At 38.6% G+C, this 22,681-nt stretch overlaps 1 protein-coding gene across 5 annotated transcripts in view; it reads right to left on the reverse strand.

Annotated features, from left to right (window-relative positions):
• Positions 1 to 22,681, reverse strand: part of mcf2l2 (MCF.2 cell line derived transforming sequence-like 2) — a 107,547-nt gene that overhangs the window by 34,283 nt on the left and 50,583 nt on the right. For all 5 annotated transcript variants that reach the window (XM_026158153.2, XM_080297627.1, XM_080297626.1 and 2 more), the window contains exons 16-25: positions 14,733 to 14,799; positions 14,070 to 14,185; positions 13,244 to 13,313; positions 11,721 to 11,813; positions 11,251 to 11,343; positions 9,932 to 10,054; positions 6,885 to 6,965; positions 3,750 to 3,890; positions 2,576 to 2,668; positions 1,020 to 1,098 (exon numbers count right to left, since the gene is read on the reverse strand). In XM_026158153.2, the coding sequence (XP_026013938.2) occupies positions 1,020 to 1,098; positions 2,576 to 2,668; positions 3,750 to 3,890; positions 6,885 to 6,965; positions 9,932 to 10,054; positions 11,251 to 11,343; positions 11,721 to 11,813; positions 13,244 to 13,313; positions 14,070 to 14,185; positions 14,733 to 14,799 (956 nt within the window). The remainder of the gene's footprint in view (positions 1 to 1,019; positions 1,099 to 2,575; positions 2,669 to 3,749; positions 3,891 to 6,884; positions 6,966 to 9,931; positions 10,055 to 11,250; positions 11,344 to 11,720; positions 11,814 to 13,243; positions 13,314 to 14,069; positions 14,186 to 14,732; positions 14,800 to 22,681) is intronic.

Raw genomic sequence — 22,681 nt, forward strand, 5'->3', positions numbered from 1 at the left:
GTGTTAAAAAATGGAGAGCAAGGCAAATATGTTCCTTGAAAAAAAAAAAAGTTAATCAAACCAACAGGTACCCCTATCATAGAAGCCAGTATACAGAACTATAATTGTTCATGTTTTTATAGAGGATTGAACTTCATGCTGACTAAATGATCTGGGTCATTTAGTCAGCATGCAGTGTGAATGTTTGGGACAGCTGTGCTCTACATTCTTCATCAGTTCAGTTCTTCATCATTGTATAAAATCAAAAAACAGCTTGTTGTAAAATTGATATAGAAGCAAGCCACTGCTTGTTTCATGTAAGTCGTATAAAAACAGACAAAATTATATTGCCTGCTTCGAACTACATGTAAGTTTTATGTCAGGTCAGAACCTAAATAAAGGTTTAAAACTACAGAAGACTTAAGTCAAAAACAATGCTTGATCCTTTAAGGACAGTACTCAGCTGTTTGAATACAAGGTGCTGTAGCAGCTAAAGCTTGTCATGGTGTATTAATGCAGTGTACTTGTAGAACGGCTACATGTCACCAAGGCTAACACAGAGGGACAGATAACCATTCACTCTCACATGCACACCTATGGGCAGTTTAGAAACACCAACAAGCATTTCTTTGGACTGTGGGAGGACACGGGGAGAACATGCAAGCTCCACACATCTTCTTGCTTTGATGTGGATTTTCTTTTGATGTCATTTTATATATTTAAGTTCTAATAAATATATTCAAGGTCTGAGTTTCATTCATTCGTTAGAATGTGTGCATCAACGCATGAGGTACCATGAAGACGTTAAAAAAATAACAATGGCACAACAGCAGAATGTGTGAGTGTAAACGTTTTCACGCTAAAACCAAAAAGTTATGATTTAACTAATCTAACAGATGCTAACAGGTGAACTTATCCGAGCAGAGAGGAAACTTCATCCTTCACCTGCTGGGACTGAAGTGTGATCCTGTGAAAGATGAGGTAACACAGACGAACAGAATTATTCTCAGATGAAAAGGTGTGTGTGTGTGTGTACATACCTCTGCATGCTTCCAGCTGGCCTGTAAGAACTTTCCGAATCTCTGACACCCACATATTTTTCACATCCATGGAAGGAGCCTAGGGAGGAATAAATACATACATAGATACACACAAAGATAAATCAAGCACATATGCTGAGTGAGAAACTGATTGGAGAGGTGTGTGGTGCAACACTGCCCCCAAGAGCACACCTTGTGTATCATGGATTTCTTCCAGGAAGAATATTTCACTGAAATTACATCAGGGGGTCACATTAAGCAATAAATTAGACACATTATGCTTTATATGAATTCATTGCCATAAGGATATCATTTTCCAGTTCTTATATGCATGAATGTACAGACTTCTAAAAAGCAGTCACAAACATATTTAGCAGTTTCATAAATACCCTAGCCTCCGTCATTATTATCTACAATGTGTCTGTGAAGGTTCTCAGTCATCCAGGTCATCGTAGTCAAAGGAGCTTGCAAAGAAAAGCGTCTGGACTTCTTTAAGTTGCTTGAAGACGTTTCACCTCTCATCCGAGAAGCTTCTTCAGTTCTAAGGTCAAATAGTGGAGAGTCCCAGATATAAACCTAGTGGGAGTTTCCCCCCACAGAGGGACAAAAGGACCCCCTGATGATCCTCTAATCGCCTGAGCCAAGGTGTGAAACTGGGTGTGGGTCCCAATCAGCCAGAGTTTCGGGTGTGTTCATTGTGAAACCTGGCCCCACCTTATCATGCGAATTCCTGAGGTCAGATGGCCCAGGATGTGAGTGGGCGTTAAGGCGTCTGGGAAGGGAACTCAAAACTGGATTATAGATGGCAGAGAGTTGGTGTCGTAAACCCCCGCCTCTGTTCAAAGATGGTCGCTCACAGTGGACATAGATGGCTTCTTTCACTCCTCTTTCAAACCATCTGTCCTCTCTGTCCAAAATGTGAACATTGGCATCCTCGAAAGAGTGTCCTTTATCCTTAAGATGCAGATGGACTGCTGAGTCTTGTCCTGTGGAGGTGGCTCTTCTATGTTGTGCCATGCGCTTGTGAAGTGGCTGTTTGGTCTCTCCAATGTAGAGGTCTGGGCATTCCTCGCTGCACTGTACAGCATACACCACATTGTTAAGTTTGTGTTTTGGCGTTTTGTCTTTCGGGTGAACCAGTTTCTGTCTGAGCGTGTTGCTGGTATTTCAGACCCAGCAACATGAAAGTAACTTCCAAGCTTAGAAAAAAGTCCCGCAACCAGCTGCCAAGAAACTGTTTAGGTTGTGACATGATTAATGGTTTCAGGAAGCAGAAGAAACCAAAAATTGTTGTTTTTATTTACTAAAAGAATGGCCTAATACAGTTTAAGAGGACTGAATTTTGAAGGCTCCTGTTGACCGAATAGCTAATAAACAAAAGAAATGTGACAAGAGACCAGAAGTAGATGTTTTTAGTAAAATCAGAAATAAAAAGGTAGAAATGTAGTACTGCTCCAAATAAATAAAGTGAGCTGGGTTCCATCACAGTTTCAGAGGAAAGGGTAAGCTGAATGAATCTGAACATAAAGCAGAAAGGAAAGGTTGCATCAACATACCTGGATGATGTAAACTTCCTCTCTGCCGTTGTACCAAACCTCAAACTTTTTGCTGTCACCTTTGACATTCTCTGTGATCCCCACAGAACTCATCTGAACAGAAACAGGACACAGACACTGAGATTCAGTATGTTAGAGATGAACTCTGTCAAGTGATGCACAGAAAAAAAACTCTTTCATTAGCAGTCACACAATAAATACGCATTTTATATGTTATTCGTCACAACGCTCCCAAAGTATAACAGTCACTTAAGGTGATAATTATTTTCCAGGACATTAACAAACCAGAGTCATAAACTAAAGCCATTAAACGTCTCAGGCTAGCAGTATTCCCAAAGTATTGCCATGCTATAAAGTAATGTGAATAAGCTTTGAGATTCCTATTTAAATACCAACTGTGAATTTATCATAATAACAAGTAGGGGTATACTAATAATAGTGGTAATCATGAGCTTAACTGCTGACCCCTCTTCACCCACAATACGACAAATGCATTTAGCTGAATTAATCTTATACCTTTAGATAAATTAAACTATTACAGACTTTGAGGCTTAGATGTCCTTTCTACTATCTACAGGACTTCACAGGCAACAAGTCTGTACAACTACTAGTGGATGCCACTGGCTATTTAGCAATATTCAGTTAAAAGGTTTGCTCCCTTAAAAAACAGTAGAATAGCTTCAAATAACCATCATTAAGTCCAAAATGATGTATTTTAATGGTATTAATAGGGTTACTCTATCCTAGTGGTTCTGAAACGTTCTCATTAATGAAATCTGTTTGGTTTTTGTCTGTTTTATAAAACAGCTTTTAATTATTATTTGCATAATTATGTGCATTATCTGGTACTTTTTAAAATTAAGCATCATCTTTATCTGCAATACTTAAAAGGAACTATTGAAGACAAATTAGTTGATGTTCTTCAATAAATAAATAAATAAATAAATAAAAATGCCCCAGTAGTGGATAAATAACAACTATTGGGACCTATTGAACTCTAATCTAGTAGAGTTCAATAGATCCCAAAATATCATTTAAATCAGCTTTAAATGAGAAGGTGTTTGATGTCTAATTTCGCTGCAGGCAACTGCAGGTGACAAATAAAGGCTTATTCATTCAAACAAAGTGCAGGCTATGCACACTTAACCCACACACATCCCCATCGTTATCTGACCTTGAGTGAGTGTTTGAAGCTGTAGGACGGGGTCTTTTCATGTCCATCAGTGGTCTCCTCTCGTTTCTTACAGAACAGCAGCATCTTATCATACAGAAAGAGATGCCTCTGCATAGGCTTAAACCTCGCCAGGTCCTTCACCTAAGAGCAGGTAATCTGTCACTTATCACATGCGTAAATAACTGTGTAACATTCAGAAATTAAATGTCAACAAAGACCCATGACAGATGACCCTGTAGCATCACTCATATTGTTATTATTTAAGCAAACAAAAAAATGTTCGAACAAACCTGAATACATCAAAGGCACATGGGATGGGTTTGTATTTAGCTATACATATAAATGTTAATGACTGCATCACTCTAAGCTGTTTACGTTTTGTTTCCATTGTGTCTTGGTTATTAATCATCAACTGATAACATAAACAGCAGAACAGCACTGCGCTATAATGCTTCCAAGGACAAACCTGAATGCTGTGCTGCCTGTTTAAGTTGAAAAAGAGGCAATGAAATTCATGTCCTTCAGTTTAAATATGCTCTTCTTTGCCACGTACCCTTTCTTTCATTCTTTTGCTATGAAATGCTGGTATGTTCTATATCAATAGAGTTTCCTTGCTATCTCTCATCAACAGAGCTTGATCAAATATCTAGATGTGCTTGCATATGGTTTGATGTTGTTGGTAAAAATGTGTATAAAAAACTACTGAAACGTATGCCTGTCTTTTCTGGTACTCTTCGCTGCAGCCCCCGGGCAGTTGAAGCAAATGGCTGCCCCTTACATTGGTCCTGCCAGAGGACACTTCCTGTTGAAAGGTAGTTCCTCAAACCCTCAATCATGCTTGATCATAGGGGATCATCTGATTGTTTGGATTCCAGCTGCTGTACTATTATAGGGTCTTTACTCCGCAATATAAAGTGCTTTGAGATGGCTGGTTTGTGAACTGGTGCTACATAAATAAAACTGAATAGCCGGTCACAACAGATTTGGCAACCACAGCAGAGCTATAAAAAAAAATGGAAATGAGACTCAACCAGAAATTCACTGACTGGAGAAGAACAATATGAGCTGAACACACAAAGCATCAAAGGCACTTGGGATGGGTTTGTATTTAGCTATAGATGTAAATATTAATGACTGCATCACTCCGAGCCACTTTAGCTTCGCTTCCATTGTGTCTCGGTTATTAATCATCAACTGATAACATAAACTGCAAAACAGTATTGCATTATAATGCTTCCAAGGACAAACTTGAATGCTATGATGGTTCTTTATGTTGAAAAAGAGGAAATGAAATACATGTTCTTCATCTTAAATACGCTCGTCCTTTTTTCCAATGATTCGCTATGAAATGCTGGCATGGTTTAGCCCTGAGTTTTGGCCTCCTGCTGGCTGTGCTCTTGCATTCCTTATTTAGCAATTTCTGTATCAATGATAGAGGTGCCTTGCCATTTCTCATCAAGAAAGCGTGATGATCTTCTCTAGATGCGCTTGCTTATGGTTTGGTTGTGCTTTGGACACAACTGATCCGGTTTCCACAAAGTGTTTTAGAGTGATTGTCATAATTTGACACATCAAATTATAGAGCTCCTGTTTCCTCTGAAAAGAAAAAAAAAAGTGATCGAGGTTCTGCAGTAAAGGCCATACACAGCCTTGTTTATGAAAGGTAAACTGTAGCTGCAGATTAATTAAGCCTAGAGACCTGTCAGCAATCATCTGGCAACCTCTGCTTGTGATGGAAAAATGTGTTCCATAAGTGACTGGTAGTTGCTGGCAGTAGGGATGGGTATTGATAAGATTTTCACGATTCCGATTCCATTTTCGATTATGTTTAACGATTCAATTCTTTATCGATTCTCTTATCGATTCTTTTTTAAAAAGGAGAACACTAAGGTCGATTAGCTTAGAACTTTGTTTTATATCTTCTCTTTAAACAAGATAGAAATTTAGGAGTAACATGGCCTTACAAACCCAGCAGTGAGATCTTAAGAGATCCAGCCTACGGCTCTTTAATGGGGTGTCACAGGGTCCCCGGGAAAAAAATTGTAAATGTAAAATAATAAAATAAATATTCTCCTGTTGCAATAACAAAGTATAACATAAATTATTCTGCAGCAATTACACAAGAATATCCAGTAATGTCCCTGCCTACAATTAAACACATTCACTTACCAAAAATCGGGGCATCTGCTGGCAAATGGGTGCAAGCCTTTGACCACAAACTTAGTCACTGCTGGGTGACATTCGTCTATCCTGGCCTGAAAGGAGACGCTACCGGTAGACTGCAGCGAGAACTGCCAGCATCTGAGCCAGCCAGACTCTGTCTGTCTCTCTCAACATGGTCACCTAAATGCACAGTAATGGCAGGTTTGTAATAAGGCAGATCGCGCTAACATAAAATGCACTGTTAGTTGATTATTTACCTGCCGCATTAACGGGAGAGGACGTGCAAACGTTACCGCTGCTGCTGGGTTGAGATTCACGAGTCCGGAGCGGAATTAAAAACACAACATTCATTTAAGGTTATCGCGTGTTTTGTGAGCAAATGCTTTTGCATACTCGTAGTGTTTCCTCCCTTAAATGAAATATCTACTTTGCAAGTATTGCAAGTTGCCCTGTTGTCATCCGTTCTCGTAAAGTATAACCAAACTTTTGAGCGTTTGAGCCGCTTAGGCGCCGTGTTTCCTGCCAGGTAAATGACGCTCAGCAACGTGGTGACGTCATTCGGGGCGACTGGAATCGATAAGGGAATTGTTTGCAAAAATGGCAAACAATTCCAAGGAATTGAAACAGTGAGAACCGGGTCTCAACAAGAACCGGTTTTCGATACCCATCCCTAGTTGGCAGCATAAAATTGTTCACAGCAGCACCCTCTTTGCAACTGTTTTCCACTGGCAACAATCAGCAGTCTCCAGCAACCACTCGACAACCAGTCAGGTAATCTCAGACTGGTCTCCTATTTGCTTTTATTTCACTCTGAAATATGTAAAGCTAAGAAGGATGTATTTATTTTTCTTGCATCTTAATGAATGTAAAGTATCCAGACTTGTTCATTGCGACTAACTAATGTTAAGGTAAACGACAGGACATCCATAGGGCAATATTCAACACTGGTAAAACAGGAGTGTGGGAATTTACTTTGCTGTGGCCTTTCTTGTGGTCAGTCCACACATTGAAGGATCCCTGCATCAGCAGCTTCCCCAGTTCACTCAGATTTCCCTGCAAACATCAAAAGATTGTCAGATCTGTGAAACACATTTTTTTTTGTGGTGGTGGTGGTGGGGGTGGGGCATAACTATTCGCAGTAGTAAATGTTTTAATACAGCTTCAGTTCAGTTATGGCACAAAAAGTTGGCAACAAAAGCTCATTATTTAAGCATACTTTTTGTATGAACAGTACAACACTTCCATGTGTTAACAATGATCTGAATGCACATGCTGGCGCTGGTAAGATACCCCCAGTGATATGTAACCCCACCCACACCCAGTCAATCACAACTCATTTAAGGGAAGAAGGAATTGCCAGAGCAAACATCTTAGCCCAGATATCATCTATGAGGAGACCTGAATATGGCAGGTCACAAAAGATTCCCATTAAACCTGCTAAAACTTGAAGAGTTATTCTAAACCTAAATTTTGAAAACCTGGGCCCTATTCCAGGAAGCCGGTTTAGAAAACTCAGAGTGAAAAACGATACTCAGGGTTGAGTAACCCCGAACTGTCCAACTCAGAATATTCGGTTTCAGAAAGGCTGATAACAAGTAGTTCAGGCAACGCGGAGTTGCTTTAACCCCAAGTTAAGCGCGCGCACGAGGATACATAAAGCCCTGATTAGTGGAGCACAGATTAAGCGAGTCACCATGGAGACGGAGGGAAAGAAGGCGCGGTCAATGTATTTTACAGCGCTTGAGGCCGAAATTCTGATGGCAGCATATGCCGATAACATGCAAATTTTGCGGAAAAAAAGTAACACAGCCTCAGCTGCAAAACAAAGGGAGCATGCATGGCAAAACATAGCCGACAGAGTCAATGCGTGAGTGTTAATATAAACATTGATCTAGGGATTTCCACCCATATAACACGTTATTTTATTTTATTTTATTTTATTTTTTAATTTATACATTTGATTTTGTGATGTGATGTGAGCGCAGGTGCAACCCAACAGGCCCCAAACGTTCCTGGCAGCAAGTAAAAATGAAATGTAAAAATATAGTCCAAACAGGTAAGGTGTAATTGTATTATGAGCCATAGTGCTTGGTCTGTTTGTCCGATGTAAACCAATTGCAGTTAGAGGCTACATTAATTTTCTTTCTGTAAGCACTTATTGAAATTATCTGAGCACATTACAAGTACATATTTGCTTACTCTGTATGCTCAAATGTGACCCGTTATAGCCAACAGAAAAAAAGCGGAGGCCCGAAAAACAGGTGGGGGTCCTCCACCACCACCACTCACAGAGGCTGAGCAGTTGGCTTCCACATATGATCTTCACAGTGCAGAGAACACAAATTAGCATCCATTACTATAATGGAATAATTTGTTAGTTTGAAATGCTACAGGGAACTATGTACCTGTACATTAATGCTGTGGAAAGACTTCCTGTTCACATAGTCTCCTTCATTTACTGAAGGAGCAATGATTGGAATGTGAGTGCCATCTATACAGCCAATCACGCCTGGGAACCGTGAAAATAAATGTAAAATTTAAGTAGTAGTTCAAATATCACCACATCATGAATTAAGTTTTGTTCATCCTGATACCTGCAATTTTGTGGAATCCCTCTTTGATGAATCTTGTGGGTCTATGACCGGGGAACACCACAAACGAGTACACGAGACGTTTCAGTGCAACTGTAACATTCCTGACTGCCCGACAGACGGTAGCCTTGGAAACGTGCTCAGCGTCACCAATATTATACAGAAAGCTCCCGTTTGCAAAAAACCGAAGTGCAATACAAATAATATGTACAGAACTGAGAGGATGTCCGCGATGTGTCACATGAGCAATATTAGGCCTGAGGATGTTATTCAAATAAATTATAGATTGTGCTGAAAAACGGTAACGTTCACACAGAAAATCATCAGGAAATGATAAAATGTCCAAACGCGCTCTAATCACTCTCTCCCGGCGGAGAGCTCTGCGGAGAATTTGGGCTTCAACATCTACTGGCTCTTCAAGGAAGGAGCACGCCATGTCTGACACTTCCTACAGTCAGGTTTCCGACAAAGAGGCGGAGAAGGTCAGGGTTAGTTGAAGTAAACCTGCTAGGGGGCAGGTTAGCTTCACGGAGTGTGTCGTCATAGTAACTCACTCAGAATTAATCTAAACTCACTTTGTGAAACCAAAAACCCAGAGTTTTCGTTAACTCAGGGTATACTTACTCAGAGTTTGCACTAAACCGGCTTCCTGAAATAGGGCCCGGGTGTGCAAAAGCTGTTGAGACTTGCCCAAAAACTCTTTTTACTTTATCCCTAGTTAGGTACATTCAGTGCTAAACTTGTAATAGAAAAGAATAGCATTAGTAGTGTGAAAAAAACAGAAAAATCTGCTGATTAAACATATTTGATTCAGGTTTTAACACTGAATTTATGGTGTGACCAGTGACTTTTAAAAATGTAAGCAACAGACATTGTTTGTTGTTGTTTTAATGGGAATAAATGGTTTACATGATACTGACTTTAATCACAAAAACATGTACTACTGCATAACTAAATAGATCCATCTTATGATGTACATGTTTTTCCAGGTTTCTTGAACTACGCTCTTGGCAGGGATAAAAAGTCTTTCAAATGGCACAGCAAGCCCAAAAACATAGGAAAGAAAACATAGGAAAACACTTTTAGAAAAAGTCCATCATCCACATTCTGGAACACGTGTTTCAGTGTTTCCTGTTCATCAATAGGCTCTATGACAAAGAGGATTCCAATTTTGCTCACTAAAATATTTCAGAAAGCAAACACTTTCCATTAGATCACTTTTTCACATGACTGTACCACAACGGGAAGGTGACAAGTTATAGTAATCTGATTGCTCTAAAGTGAAGAAAGTCAAGTCAGTTGACATCACACGGTGAATTAGAGGCTGAGTAACGAGAGTGGAATAACAGCCCTCTAACTCAAGTTCGTTTTCACAGTGTAAATCATTCAGAACTTTAATGATGATGATGATGACTACTGTACACTGACCTCAAAGCCAGTGATTGCTATCTGGTGCATGGAGTCATTGACAGACTTAATGATGTCCAGCATGGTGGCTAAAGCCTCCTCCAACTCAGCCATCCCCTCACCGTTACTGCATTTTAACATCTCCTGTTAGACGGGAAAGTGGAAGTGGTTTAGAAAGATCAAGGGCACAAAATACAAACCAAAGAAAGAGAAGAACAGAGGAGCAAATAAACTTTATGTCAATCTTGATGTAGAATCATAGTTAATGACAAATTCCCTATCTTTAGGACCGCCTTCTTTTGTCAGTCCATATCAGAAATATAACCCTACTGTCTAACAGTGACGTGGAACAAAAATCACATGCACTTATCATTATTATTATTATTATTATTATTATTATTATTATTATTATTATTAATATTATTATTATTATTATTATTAATATTATTATTATTATTATTATTATTATTATTATTATTATTATTATTATTACTTATAGGGTCGATTCTTATATCTCCCTCTTATCAGGACATGCCATTGGCCCAATGAAAAAGCCATCAGATTGTTCGAAATGCTACAACAGTTCCACATTGCTACATTGAACATGGCTAATATTTCACCCAACATTTGTTTAAGAAAATGGCAAATTTCTTGCCATAAATATAACAGTTCATATCATTTCTTGGGTTATGCGAATAGTATAATTATTTGGACTGAATTGACTGGATATCAATATTTCTAAAGTCCCAAAGAGGAGGAGAGGAGAAGGGGAGGAGAGAAGATGCAGGTGAAAGGCAGAATTAATAATAAACACAGACTGAGATAACAGGGCTATCACGTTGTGGATATCAGCTCATTTTCCAGGAACAGTTCCTCTAGTATTGAATAAACCATCACTCTGGTTGTGTCACAGGTTTCTTTTTCTTTATTTATTTTCCATTCTCACCAACAATTGACTCAATGGGAATTTTTTTTTTTTTTACTTAAAATAAATGAAATCAATGACTTAGCAAGCTTCAGTGGTGATGAAGGTTTTTCTTTAGGTTCAGGATGAAATGTAAGTGACTAATAAAAGGTTTTTCATATTCTTGCTTCTGTTATATTTTATAAAAAGTAAAAATGTTTTTTTTTTGGTTAGGCTGACCAAAAAAAGAAGAAAAATCAAATACTTGGTTGTTTAATTATCTTTTAAATTAAATTATTCATGGTAAATAGAGACTGGATATCTATTAGAAGCATGATAACTAGCCTAATAAATACAAAGAATAAAAAATAACATTAATGTACTGAACTAATTGGTTAGTTCCTTTTAAATTACATCTTATAACCACACAACACACCTTCAGCATGAGTTGGTATTTGGTGATCCTCTGGACAGGCTTCAGCAGGTAGGCATCCAGAGACAGTTTGTGATCCAGCTTCTTCTGGCATTCCTGTTCTCACAAACCAAATGTTGTTGATCAAGAAGTGGCACGTGAAGCCTCATCAAACTCTAACGTGTTACAGCTGCATTGTGAGGTTAAGTCACCAAACAGAACACCAACATTGTAGGTGCTGTGCTCTAAAGTCTTTCTCAGAGGCCAGTAGCATGAAGCATTACTGAGGGTTCAGTGAAACAACTTCAGGGTTCGGCCTAGTTTTTTAACAGATTTGTAAAGTTAGCTACCATCTCAGATTAGGTTAAGAAGAAGTTGTAGAAATCAACTAACAGTTGTAGTCACCTGAAATTGTGTGTGTGTGTGTGTGTGTGTGTGTGTGTGTGTGTGTGTGTGTGTGTGTGTGTGTGTGTGTGTGTGTGTGTGTGTTTTACCTGAAAAAACAGGCTGTCCCCACACTGCCTCCAGAGGATTTCAGAGCGTGGTTTATTCTGACAATACTTTTCATACACCTGAAGCTCTTCTTTCTGAGAGCACAAACACATGTCCAAGTGAGAAGAGGGAAGGCTATTTGGTTTCTCAGTTTCTGTTCAATTCAATCTTTAGTTTTAAAAGTTTGCCACCTTTCTATGAATTTATATGAATATTAAAGGAACCCTCTAGGATATGAATCGAGACAACAAATTTGTTGTGCAAAAATAGAGTGAACATCTTTGTAATTTCGCATGTTATCTGAATAAAAACAACCGTACAACAATACAAAGTATTGGACTTTAAAACCTGGAGAAAAAGGTTCCAACTAAAAAACTAGACTTATGATAGATCTATGATAAATGGCTCACCTGAAGTCTCTGTGTATTAGTACTTTTAGAACTTCAAATCTGTAAGTTAAAGACTTGGCTCCTCCCCGACTTGGGAAATTAGATTATGTGTGCAGTAACTTCTCACTATTATGTAAATAGTTTTTTAACATAAAAACTTACAGCTTTGTGTGTTTTCTTAAGTCTCTGTTGATGGATTTCACACAAACCAAAGACAACACAATAAGTATGTCAATGCTAAGCATGAACAAATTCGATTCACAGTATCAGATCTCCCTGTTTCAAAGAATGGAAGGTCTGGTTTTACCTGTCTAATGATAACTAGATGACAAAAGATTATGGCTTTGAATAACTATCATTGCTCTATATTGTTGTTAAGTCTCAGCCCATGAATAGATCATCTGTGACAAAAATCTGCTTCTCCTTACTTTCTCTACATGCCCAGTGAAGTGCGAATTTGCGCCAGTAATCAAGACTCCTTGCCTGTTAGCCCGCAGACCTTTAATGAAGATCTCATTACTCTTTATCTGCCTATTTTTGAAGAATTGTCAAGTCTCGACCTTTAACTTCTTTTGTAAAAAAAAAAAAAAATGGCTATCTCCATGCCACGTCTCAGCCTTAAAGACGTTTAAGGTTTACAACCTGAGGTCCTGGCAAGGAATTCATTTTCCAGACACCTGATTCTGGAGGGTGTCTATTTTCAGTTTCACCTGCAAAACCTTAAAGGTTTCATTAGTTCCTGTCCTCAGATCCTTCGGGTACCTTTTCTCATATTTCAAAGCAGCATTTGGTTCACTGGACTGAGGAGTTGATACTTGGAAACTGGAACAAATGTTTGCTCTGTCAATGTGTGAATTGTTGGCTGGACATTTTTTTTCACATTAAAGAACAACAAATATTGCTAGTGAGAGACATATTTTTTCCATTATGTCATTAGTTTCTCAGATATGGCAGGAAAAGTATTCAAGTGTCCCTGGTGTGGGTGCATTTAAAGTAAGAGCAAAATATATCATGTTATTCCTTGTACTGTTAAAAGTGCACTGTTATAGCCATGGAGAAAAAAGTAACCACTAACGTAAAGGAAGTATTAATATAAACCCTTTTACAGGTACTTGCGGGTATTTCTAAATACCCACTCTTTTCAGAAAACAGGTTCCAACCAGCTCTGGTTTCTCTGCACAGTTCTCCAGCTCCATGAGAAATGTCCTGCAGAAAATACATGAAAACAAAGTAAGAAAACAATACACATTGCATCCCAATTACTTAAAACTAATTAGGTGTATGCAAATTACATAATCTTTAGGTCTAGTTACTTTAGTCTTTTAATTAGATCTTAGTTAAGTTGGTAAATCTAACTAATCATCAAAGTGATCTGTTAAGAGATGTCGTACTACCATTGAATTTATGAAATAATAAAATCTCTCAGCATTTGATATGTTTTCTGTTTTCTACTGTCAGTAAAACATGAGATTTGCAAATTAGTGTATTCTGTTTTTAAATACATTTTACACATTTTCTCAGGTTTTGATATTTAAATAAATTCACAGAGATACATATACTGATATGAACCACACATGATTGCCCTAACAAGAAGCAATGGGGAGGTGTGGTTTGTGTGCAGTGCATGCTTTGACTTCCTGTTAGTCCAGTTTTTTAGAAATTCTTTAGGGAGAGCTTTTGGTTTAAAATTACAGGATTACCTGAGTGCAACCGGTATATCATTTAATAGTACAAACTGACAGCTATTTGAATGATGCACATTTGTCATCAAGTGAAATATGTTTCTCCAGGCAAAAGATACTTTAAGAGAAGGCACATTACCAGTCATCTGGTAATCCTTTAAAAGAGGAGTTGTTCATATATCACAGTTTTCTGTGATATATCTTTGCTGACATCAGTGTTTCCAAGTTATAGTTGTGTATATGTCGAGGCCAATGGCAAAATAAAGTAAATTCCACCTACTTGTTGTGAAATTCATATATCTCCGGCAGGTTTCCAAACAGCACATCTCTTTTGTTCTCCAGTGATGGTGGCATGAGGTGGCTAAGCTCAGAGTTATTCAGCTCTGCAAAATAACCCTGGGAATCAGGGTGAGAGGGAGGTTCAAAAAATGAAATAATAAAGAAACAACAGCGAAATGTAAAAATCAGTCAGTCTCACTTCAGAGACATCAGTATAAAAAAAACAAATACACTAAAAAAATACTTTTGCACTGCTCCTTTTTTGATTGAGAAACGAATTACATTTACTGCATTACATACCACAGCATTGTACAAGGGTGTAGTCACTTCTGCATTGCTTTTTCTTTACATTTTCTTTGCACTACTTTTGCAGTGGCAGGAAACTGAGAGAATGTCAGTCTAGATCCAATGTGTATGAAAACAATAGGTAAACTGTGTCTACCTAGAATGATCCTTTAACAGTTAAAGAACTTTTTAAAATTCTATAACAATTCTGGGAGATGATTAGAAGATTTAAGGACTGTTTACTGTAGTAGCTTTGTTCTCAAGATGTAAAACAGGTGCAATTCCAAGTAAGCAGTTCAGGTCGGCAGCTTTTTGGATGCAAATAAGCCACAACCATGTAAAATGGATACAAAGATCTCAGTCACTTGAAATACTATACCTCCATGATGCTTTGCAGCTCCTCAACATACAGCCTTTCTGTTTCAATTAGTTCAGTCATGATATGCCTGCAAACAGAAAAAACTTTTTTTTTCTTATCACACTGACTAAACTAAAAAATAAGCACAGAGAGTCACTTGTGTTCACCAGTCTTCACATGTATTGTATGTATTTGCAGTCTGATGTTGATGCACTGAGTTAATTGCTATAAAATTAGTTATAGGTAGCCAATGTGGGCAGAGGGTAGATTTTTATTCAACTACACGATTTCTTGACATTCCATGGACTGTTTATGTCTACTCTCCTACAAGTCCATGCGTGTTGCATTTTAAAGATTGATCTGAAGTCAGTATTTAGAACAAGAGACACTGAGTAATCCATGACAGGAATCCAAAACATGTCTATGCCAAGTGGTATGAAAAAACTCCCAGACTTATCTGTTCTGTCATTGGTCTAGATTTACAGATTTGTGCTACAACAGCACAGGCCTCAGGAAAAGCCCTCAGACTGTAACTGAAGCACTTCCTATAACTTAGTTATATCTAAGAATGTGTAGGAGCACAATGGGCTAGACTTGTCTGCTCATTACCTGAATGTGTATGAATCCTATCTTACAACTTGCTCACAAGATAAGTACTGACTCTGATTTGTGCAATTTTACACATGACTTCTCCTCCCCCTGACATGCATAATTAAGTTATTTACAGCTGAAATAGCTATGTAAGGACATGTCTTGGGGTCAGTAACAAAAAAATTACATAAACATAAAATTAGTTTGGTTCAATTTGTGTTGTCGATTTGGAAATAATACATTTACAGTCTTTGTGTCATTTAAAACCTACTACTACTATCACCATCTATCCTCCTCCCACTTCAGATGACACACTCCCATCTCTCAAGCTCTCTTTGTCGCACTGAAGCTTCCAAGGCAAACAGTGCACACACTTAAAGCCATCCTCTGCTGAACAGTTCAAGAAAATCCGAAAGGAAGAAGACAACAGAAAAAGCTGATGAACAGAAATAAGTCGTAGAAAAACAAGAAACACAAAATCAGTTGGAAAGCGTGAGGAAGATAAAGTTCGACGGGTATGTGGATTCTTGCTTGAGTGATCTGGTAAGTCAGGAACAGTGTGTATGTGAGCTTGCTTGCTGACTGGCATGTGTAATAGCAGAATAGTGTCAAGGATACAGGTATCAGGTTGTAGTAGTTAACTCAGAGAGGTGGAGAAAGTACAACAAAGCTCAATGTGTAAAGTAAATACAGGCAAATACTAGAACTCAAAACACCACAGAAAAAAAGCACAAATTGTGCTGTATTGTACAATTTACAGTAAACATCACCTAGAATACTGATATCTGTAACTTATAATAGCTTTAAATTGGTATCAATTTACAGAAGCATCTACTTCCACAACTTTTGGTATTTGGTGTCAGGGCTCTGTGTGCGGGCAGGCGGAAGTGAGGATCCAAATGCAGGACTCGGACACTGAATGCAACTCAAAGACCACAGCTTTATTACTGGCGCAAAACAAAACATGAATCAAACTGAGATTGCTAACACAAGAACACACAGGTGATTCTGAGGGTACGACGCAACACTGACACAAAGCAACACGCCTTAAATACACTGAGGCATAGTCAGAGAATGGAAAACAAGAGGGAGACATAGCTGGGAAAGATTAGGGATAACGAGACACGGGGAGCGAAGCTTGACACACTGACATAAGACATAGCCCTTCAAAATAAAACAGGGAACAACTCACAAAGATGCAGACACAGAACTAGACCTATACTAACCATGGGACACAAAACCTAAGAACTAAACCCTAGACCAGAATAAACTGACACAGATTTGTAATAATAATCAAAACAGGATAACTAAAGAATCAGACATAAATCACAATACAGAACAATACCAAAAAACATAAGAAACTGAAAATACTGGGTCAACATGACCCATAACCGTGACATTTGGCTTTGCTTTATGTTCAGCAGGTCAGCTGTGTGAAGTAACAAATTTATCAAAAGTAAGAATGTGGATTCATTTCCCCCTTTGTTTCTACATAACTGCAAGGATGATGATCCCAATAGAGGCAGGCAATCACAACTTATCTAACTTTATGTACCGTATTTCCCGGACTACAAAGCGCACCTGAATATTAGCCGCACAAGCTCAAATCAGGGGAAAATCCTGTTTTGTAAATACATTAGCCGCACCTGACTAAAAGCCGCAGGTGTTTCAATGTTGACTTATCATATGTAAGAGAATATGCACAAAGGGAATTGTCAGGAAAGAGATGGCTGTTTGGAGACATCACTTTTATTAATATTTTGAAAAACAAGTTATGGGTACATATTTGCATAACTTTTTAGGTATATGTACAAGTAGCAGTAATTACAAGTATGAAACATGTACTGTGCTTCATAAATGAATAACAAATGTAGTACATAACAATAACCTACAGCACACCAGAAAAGTAGATTCGGACTACCTTTTAGGCTCAGGTGCAGTGACACAGCTTTAACAGGAAGAAAAGTCAGTCATTCACCACCATCTTCCTGCGCACTAAAACCACCCAAGTCCTCTTCTCCAGTGTTGGATACGAACAGGCTCAGGATGGCTACGTCATCCACTCTCAGCTTCTTTCCTTCGTTGTCACTTTCAAAACCAAACAAATCGATGGGCTCAAAATGTGGTCATAAATATTTTGTACTTGTAAATCAGTTTTGTATGTGTAAAAAGAATTTGTGTGTGTGTAAAAAAAGATTTGTATGTGTAAAAAGAATTTGTGTGTGCGTAAAAAAGATTTGTGTGTGGACTTAGCCAAAAAAAACCCTGCAAGTTACAAGTACGAATTTTGACCCTATTTTTCTTCCTTCCATCTGATTGATCAATGTCATGTCAATCACAAATGTAACAATCCAATCAGAGAACAGATGGGTTTGGCTGTCGGAGGGGCGCTTTTTTTGAACTGCAGGTGCCCTTTTACATGCCAAACCAGTGTTTTCCTTCATCATCATGAAGGAAAACAGTCTGTGGTCGTCCAAGTTTGGTGATTTTTGTGTCACAGGTCTACGTGTTTAATACAGGGACTTCCACAGCCTTTTCAACAGCGCTGTGGACCGCGGGGGGGCGGGCAGTGTTTTGGAAATGACAGTCTTCATCACAAAGCTTTCTTCGTTATGAATTAGCATACATGTTTTTATTGAACATTTGAAGAACTAGCAAAAAAAAACAAAAAAAAACAAACTCTTGTAGAGGACATAAAGTCAGAGATAGAAAAGACAAGGAGCAGGTGCATCTAGTACAGGTAGAGCTGCTGCAAAAACCCACAGAGCCCAGCAGCCAGCGTAACAAATTCTGGATCCTTTGCTTTTAGTTAGCAGTTAGCATTAGCAGCACATCCTGCGTCCGATGTGAAAGGACTTTTATGCTGCGCACTGCGACTCACAGCAATGGTCCTGGGTCAGCCCTGACTTTGTGTTAAACTAATCCTAAAATAATAATGGTATTTCTAACCACTGACATACCACAACTTTTTCCTTTCAACAGCTACTGAAAGTTAGGGGACCTAACTGCTATCCGATATTTATATAGCGATCCTCCAGCTTCAAACGGTATTACCCTTCAAGGACCTGGGCCCTATTTCAGGAAGCCGGTTTAGAAAACTCAGAGTGAAAAACGATACTCAGGGTTGAGTAACCCCGAACTGTCCAACTCGGAATATTCGGTTTCAGAAAGGCTGATAACAATTAGTTCAATCAACGCGGAGTTGCTTTAACCCCAAATGAAGCGCGCGGACGAGGATACATAAAGCCCTGATTAGTGGAGCACAGATTAAGCGAGTCACCATGGAGACGGAGGGAAAGAAGGCACGGTCAATGTATTTTACAGCGCTTGAGGCCGAAATTCTGATGGCAGCATATGCTGATAACATGCAAATTTTGCGGAAAAAAAGTAACACAGCCTCAGCTGCAAAAGAAAGGGAGCATGCATGGCAAAACATAGCCGACAGAGTCAATGCGTGAGTGTTAATTTAAACATTGATCTAGGGATTTCCACCCATATAACACGTTATTTTATTTTATTTTATTTTATTTTTTAATTTATACATTTGATTTTGTGATGTGATGTGAGTGCAGGTGCAACCCAACAGGCCCCAAACGTTCCTGGCAGCAAGTAAAAATGAAATGTAAAAATATAGTCCAAACAGGTAAGGCGTAATTGTATTATGAGCCATAGTGCTTGGTCTGTTTGTCCCATGTAAACCAATTGCAGTTAGAGGCTACATTAATTTTCTTTCTGTAAGCACTTATTGAAATTATCTGAGCACATTGCAAGTACATATTTGCTTACTCTGTATGCTCAAATGTGACCCGTTATAGCCAACAGAAAAAAAGCGGAGGCCCGAAAAACAGGTGGGGGTCCTCCACCACCACCACTCACAGAGGCTGAGCAGTTGGCTTCCACATTTGTGATAATGTTGGCAGCATCACATATGATCTTCACAGTGCAGAGAACACAAATTAGCATCCATTACTATACTGGAATAATTTGTTAGTTTGAAATGCTACAGGGAACTATGTACCTGTACATTAATGCTGTGGAAAGACTTCCTGTTCACATAGTCTCCTTCATTTACTGAAAGAGCAATGATTGGAATGTGAGTGCCATCTATACAGCCAATCACGCCTGGGAACCGTGAGAATAAATGTAAAATTTAAGTAGTAGTTCAAATATCACCACATCATGAATTAAGTTTTGTTCATCCTGATACCTGCAATTTTGTGGCATCCCTCTTTGATAAATCTTGTGGGTCTATGACCGGGGAACACCACAGACGAGTACAGGAGACGTTTCAGTGCAACTGTAACATTCCTGACTGCCCGACAGACGGTAGCCTTGGAAACGTGCTCAGTGTCACCAATATTATACAGAAAGCTCCCGTTTGCAAAAAAACCGAAGTGCAATACAAATAATATGTACAGAACTGAGAGAATGTCCGCGATGTGTCACATGAGCAATATTAGGCCTGAGGATGTTATTCAAATAAATTATAGATTGTGCTGAAAAACGGTAACGTTCACACAGAAAATCATCAGGAAATGATAAAATGTCCAAACGCGCTCTAATCACTCTCTCCCGGGGGAGAGCTCTGCAGAGAATTTGGGCTTCAACATCTACTGGCTCTTCAAGGAAGGGGCACGCCATGTCTGACACTTCCTACAGTCAGGTTTCCGACAAAGAGGCGGAGAAAGTTAGGGTTAGTTGAAGTAAACCTGCTAGGGGGCAGGTTAGCTTCACGGAGTGTGTCGTCATAGTAACTCGCTCGGGATTAATCTAAACTCGCTTTGTGAAACCGAAAACCCAGAGTTTTCGTTAACTCAGGGTATACTTACTCAGAGTTTGCACTAAACCGGCTTCCTGAAATAGGGCCCTGCAGTTCAAAAAAGCGCCCCTCTGACAGCCAAACCCATCTGTTCTCTGATTGGATTGTTACATTTGTGATTGACATGACATTGACCAATCAGATGAAAGAAAGAAAAATAGGGTCAAAATTCATACTTGTAACTTGCAGGGTTTTTTTTGGCTAAGTCCACACACAAATCTTTTTTACACACACAAATCTTTTTTATGCACACACAAATTCTATTTACACATACAAAACTGATTTACAAGTACAAAATATTTATGACCACATTTTGAGCCCATACAAATCCTCGTTGTCAGTGTCAGAGTCGAACACCCTCAGAAGGGCCGTGGCGGTGTCCTCCTCTCCATCATGCAGCAGTCCAGCCCTTCGAAATCTGTTGGTGATCATGGATGTTTTCACACTTTTCCACGCTGTCAGATTCCACTGGTGGAGTTGAGCATAACTTGCTTTTCGCAAGTTTATCGCTGCTCATCATCCACGCCTCCTGCTGAACGCGTAGCGCTACTTTGAAGTTTGTTTTTCGCGCTATTTCGTACGGCCAAGAGTGGTATGTTGTGACCAACATACCACTCTTGAACCCCGATACTGTGTGTCTGATCACATGCCCTTCTGCCAGGCAACGTAGTGCCGTACAACAGCGGAACAAACAAAACAAATCCTCTTACGATATGACAAAAATCATGGACAATCCATAGAAAAGCCGCACCTGACTAAAAGCCGCAGGGTTCAAAGCTTGTGCAAAAAGTAGCAGCTTATAGCCCGACAATTACGGTACTTATTTAATTCTGAAATTAAACACCAAATTTCAATTTTAGGTGTCATTCACATCACCTTTAATGACGGACCTCAGTTCAAAAAGCTTCAAATGTTTGCCTTTTAAATAAGAAAATATGGGAAATGGAAATCTGACAAAATCTAACAAAAGCACAGCACTGAACTGACTATTAAGCTAGGTTGAATTAACAAGTTTTGAGTGCATATGGAAAAAAATGGACATGGTCTACAATATAACACATCCCCTGGATCATATAAGTTTGATGCGGCCCTCACATTGCTGATAAACATAAAAAAACAAGGCCAGCCTTTTGCTTTATTTTGTTTGTCCTTGTGCACCTTCAAAAACAAGCACACCTTCATTTATCTGTAAAACTGAATATATGTACCACTGTGTGCTCAGATTACAGATGTAATCTGGAGTCTGTACACCAACCCTCTATTGCTATACATCATTTGCTTAAATTCAAAACGCCTCATTTACAAGGCCAGCAGTGTTTGTGAGAAATAGTCAAACACATTTATGAGCAGTAGTCTACAGACATTTTCACAGAACACACTGACGTTTGACTTTTGAAAAAAGTTAAAGATGTGACCATCAGTATATACAAAGATACTGAGTCATTATTAAAAATTTGTGCAGTAAAGACTCCAGTTCTTGTTCCTGTAATTCTAGCAGGTTGAAAAAGTTGCATTTCCCAGCACAAAAAAGGTAATGGGAGAAAACCCTCTCAATGACTTGGTTTCAAACAGCAACACCAGAGCATTAATATCTACTGATATCTAGAATTATGGCATCTATAAGTATGTAATAACTTTCAGAACAGAAGCTGAGGGAGACTTGAATTAGTATTATAGCTATTATGATTAAAATCCCTAGCCCTTTTCTTCTGGAAAATGAACATGAAAGATATGCTAGCAATGGAAATACGATCCAACATAGGCCCCAAACTGGGTTTTTTTTTTTTAGATAAGATTATCTGTTAACAAAAGTTTGCCTGTTGAACTATTTTTTTGAACATTTCAAAGCTCAAGGACTTCAGTTAGCCATTAATATTATCTGACCTTTTCCAAATTTGAGGGTCATTCTACAGACATGGTTTCATTTTATGTATTCAGGTTTATCCCTTATTTGAAGATTTCTTCCAAGTTAACGTTTTGAATGTCTAATTATTTCCTGTAGCACCATTTAAATATATGAAAATGCACAAATTACTGCTTGATGAGCCCTCATGTACAAAGGTATTAGATAATATCATGGTACATTGTTATCACAAGACCATAGGATGTCAGCGCTTCAGTTTTCTCATCCTGACTGAATAAGGTAAAAATATGCTGCAGCGAAAATATGTGTTTACACTGTTATGTAGCAACATTCACAGACGTCAGCAGCTTCACTGCTGAGGGGCTGTGTTGGACTAAACCCCCTCTATTATAGGTCTTTGTGCTGGTTCGGCAATTACATTCAGTGTGTTGTTTGCAGAGTGAATCAGTTAGCCAGTGTTGTTAACAAGCGATTTATTATATACACTGACAATTCTTGTGTATTTACATGGGAAAATCTGATTGTACAATGCCAGATAAAATATAGTGAAAAATATCTCTGACCCTTCACGACCTCTGAAATTTTGACCAGCAATAATAGAAATCACATAAGAATGAAAGACTTCAATGGAAATGAGAGCGAGAGCAAGGGGAAGGATGCCGTTTATGGTTGCTTTATGAGCAGCCATGTGCAATT

This window comes from Astatotilapia calliptera, chromosome 23 (assembly GCF_964374335.1).
Source record: "Astatotilapia calliptera chromosome 23, fAstCal68.1, whole genome shotgun sequence".
NCBI classification, from domain to species: Eukaryota; Metazoa; Chordata; class Actinopteri; order Cichliformes; family Cichlidae; genus Astatotilapia; species Astatotilapia calliptera.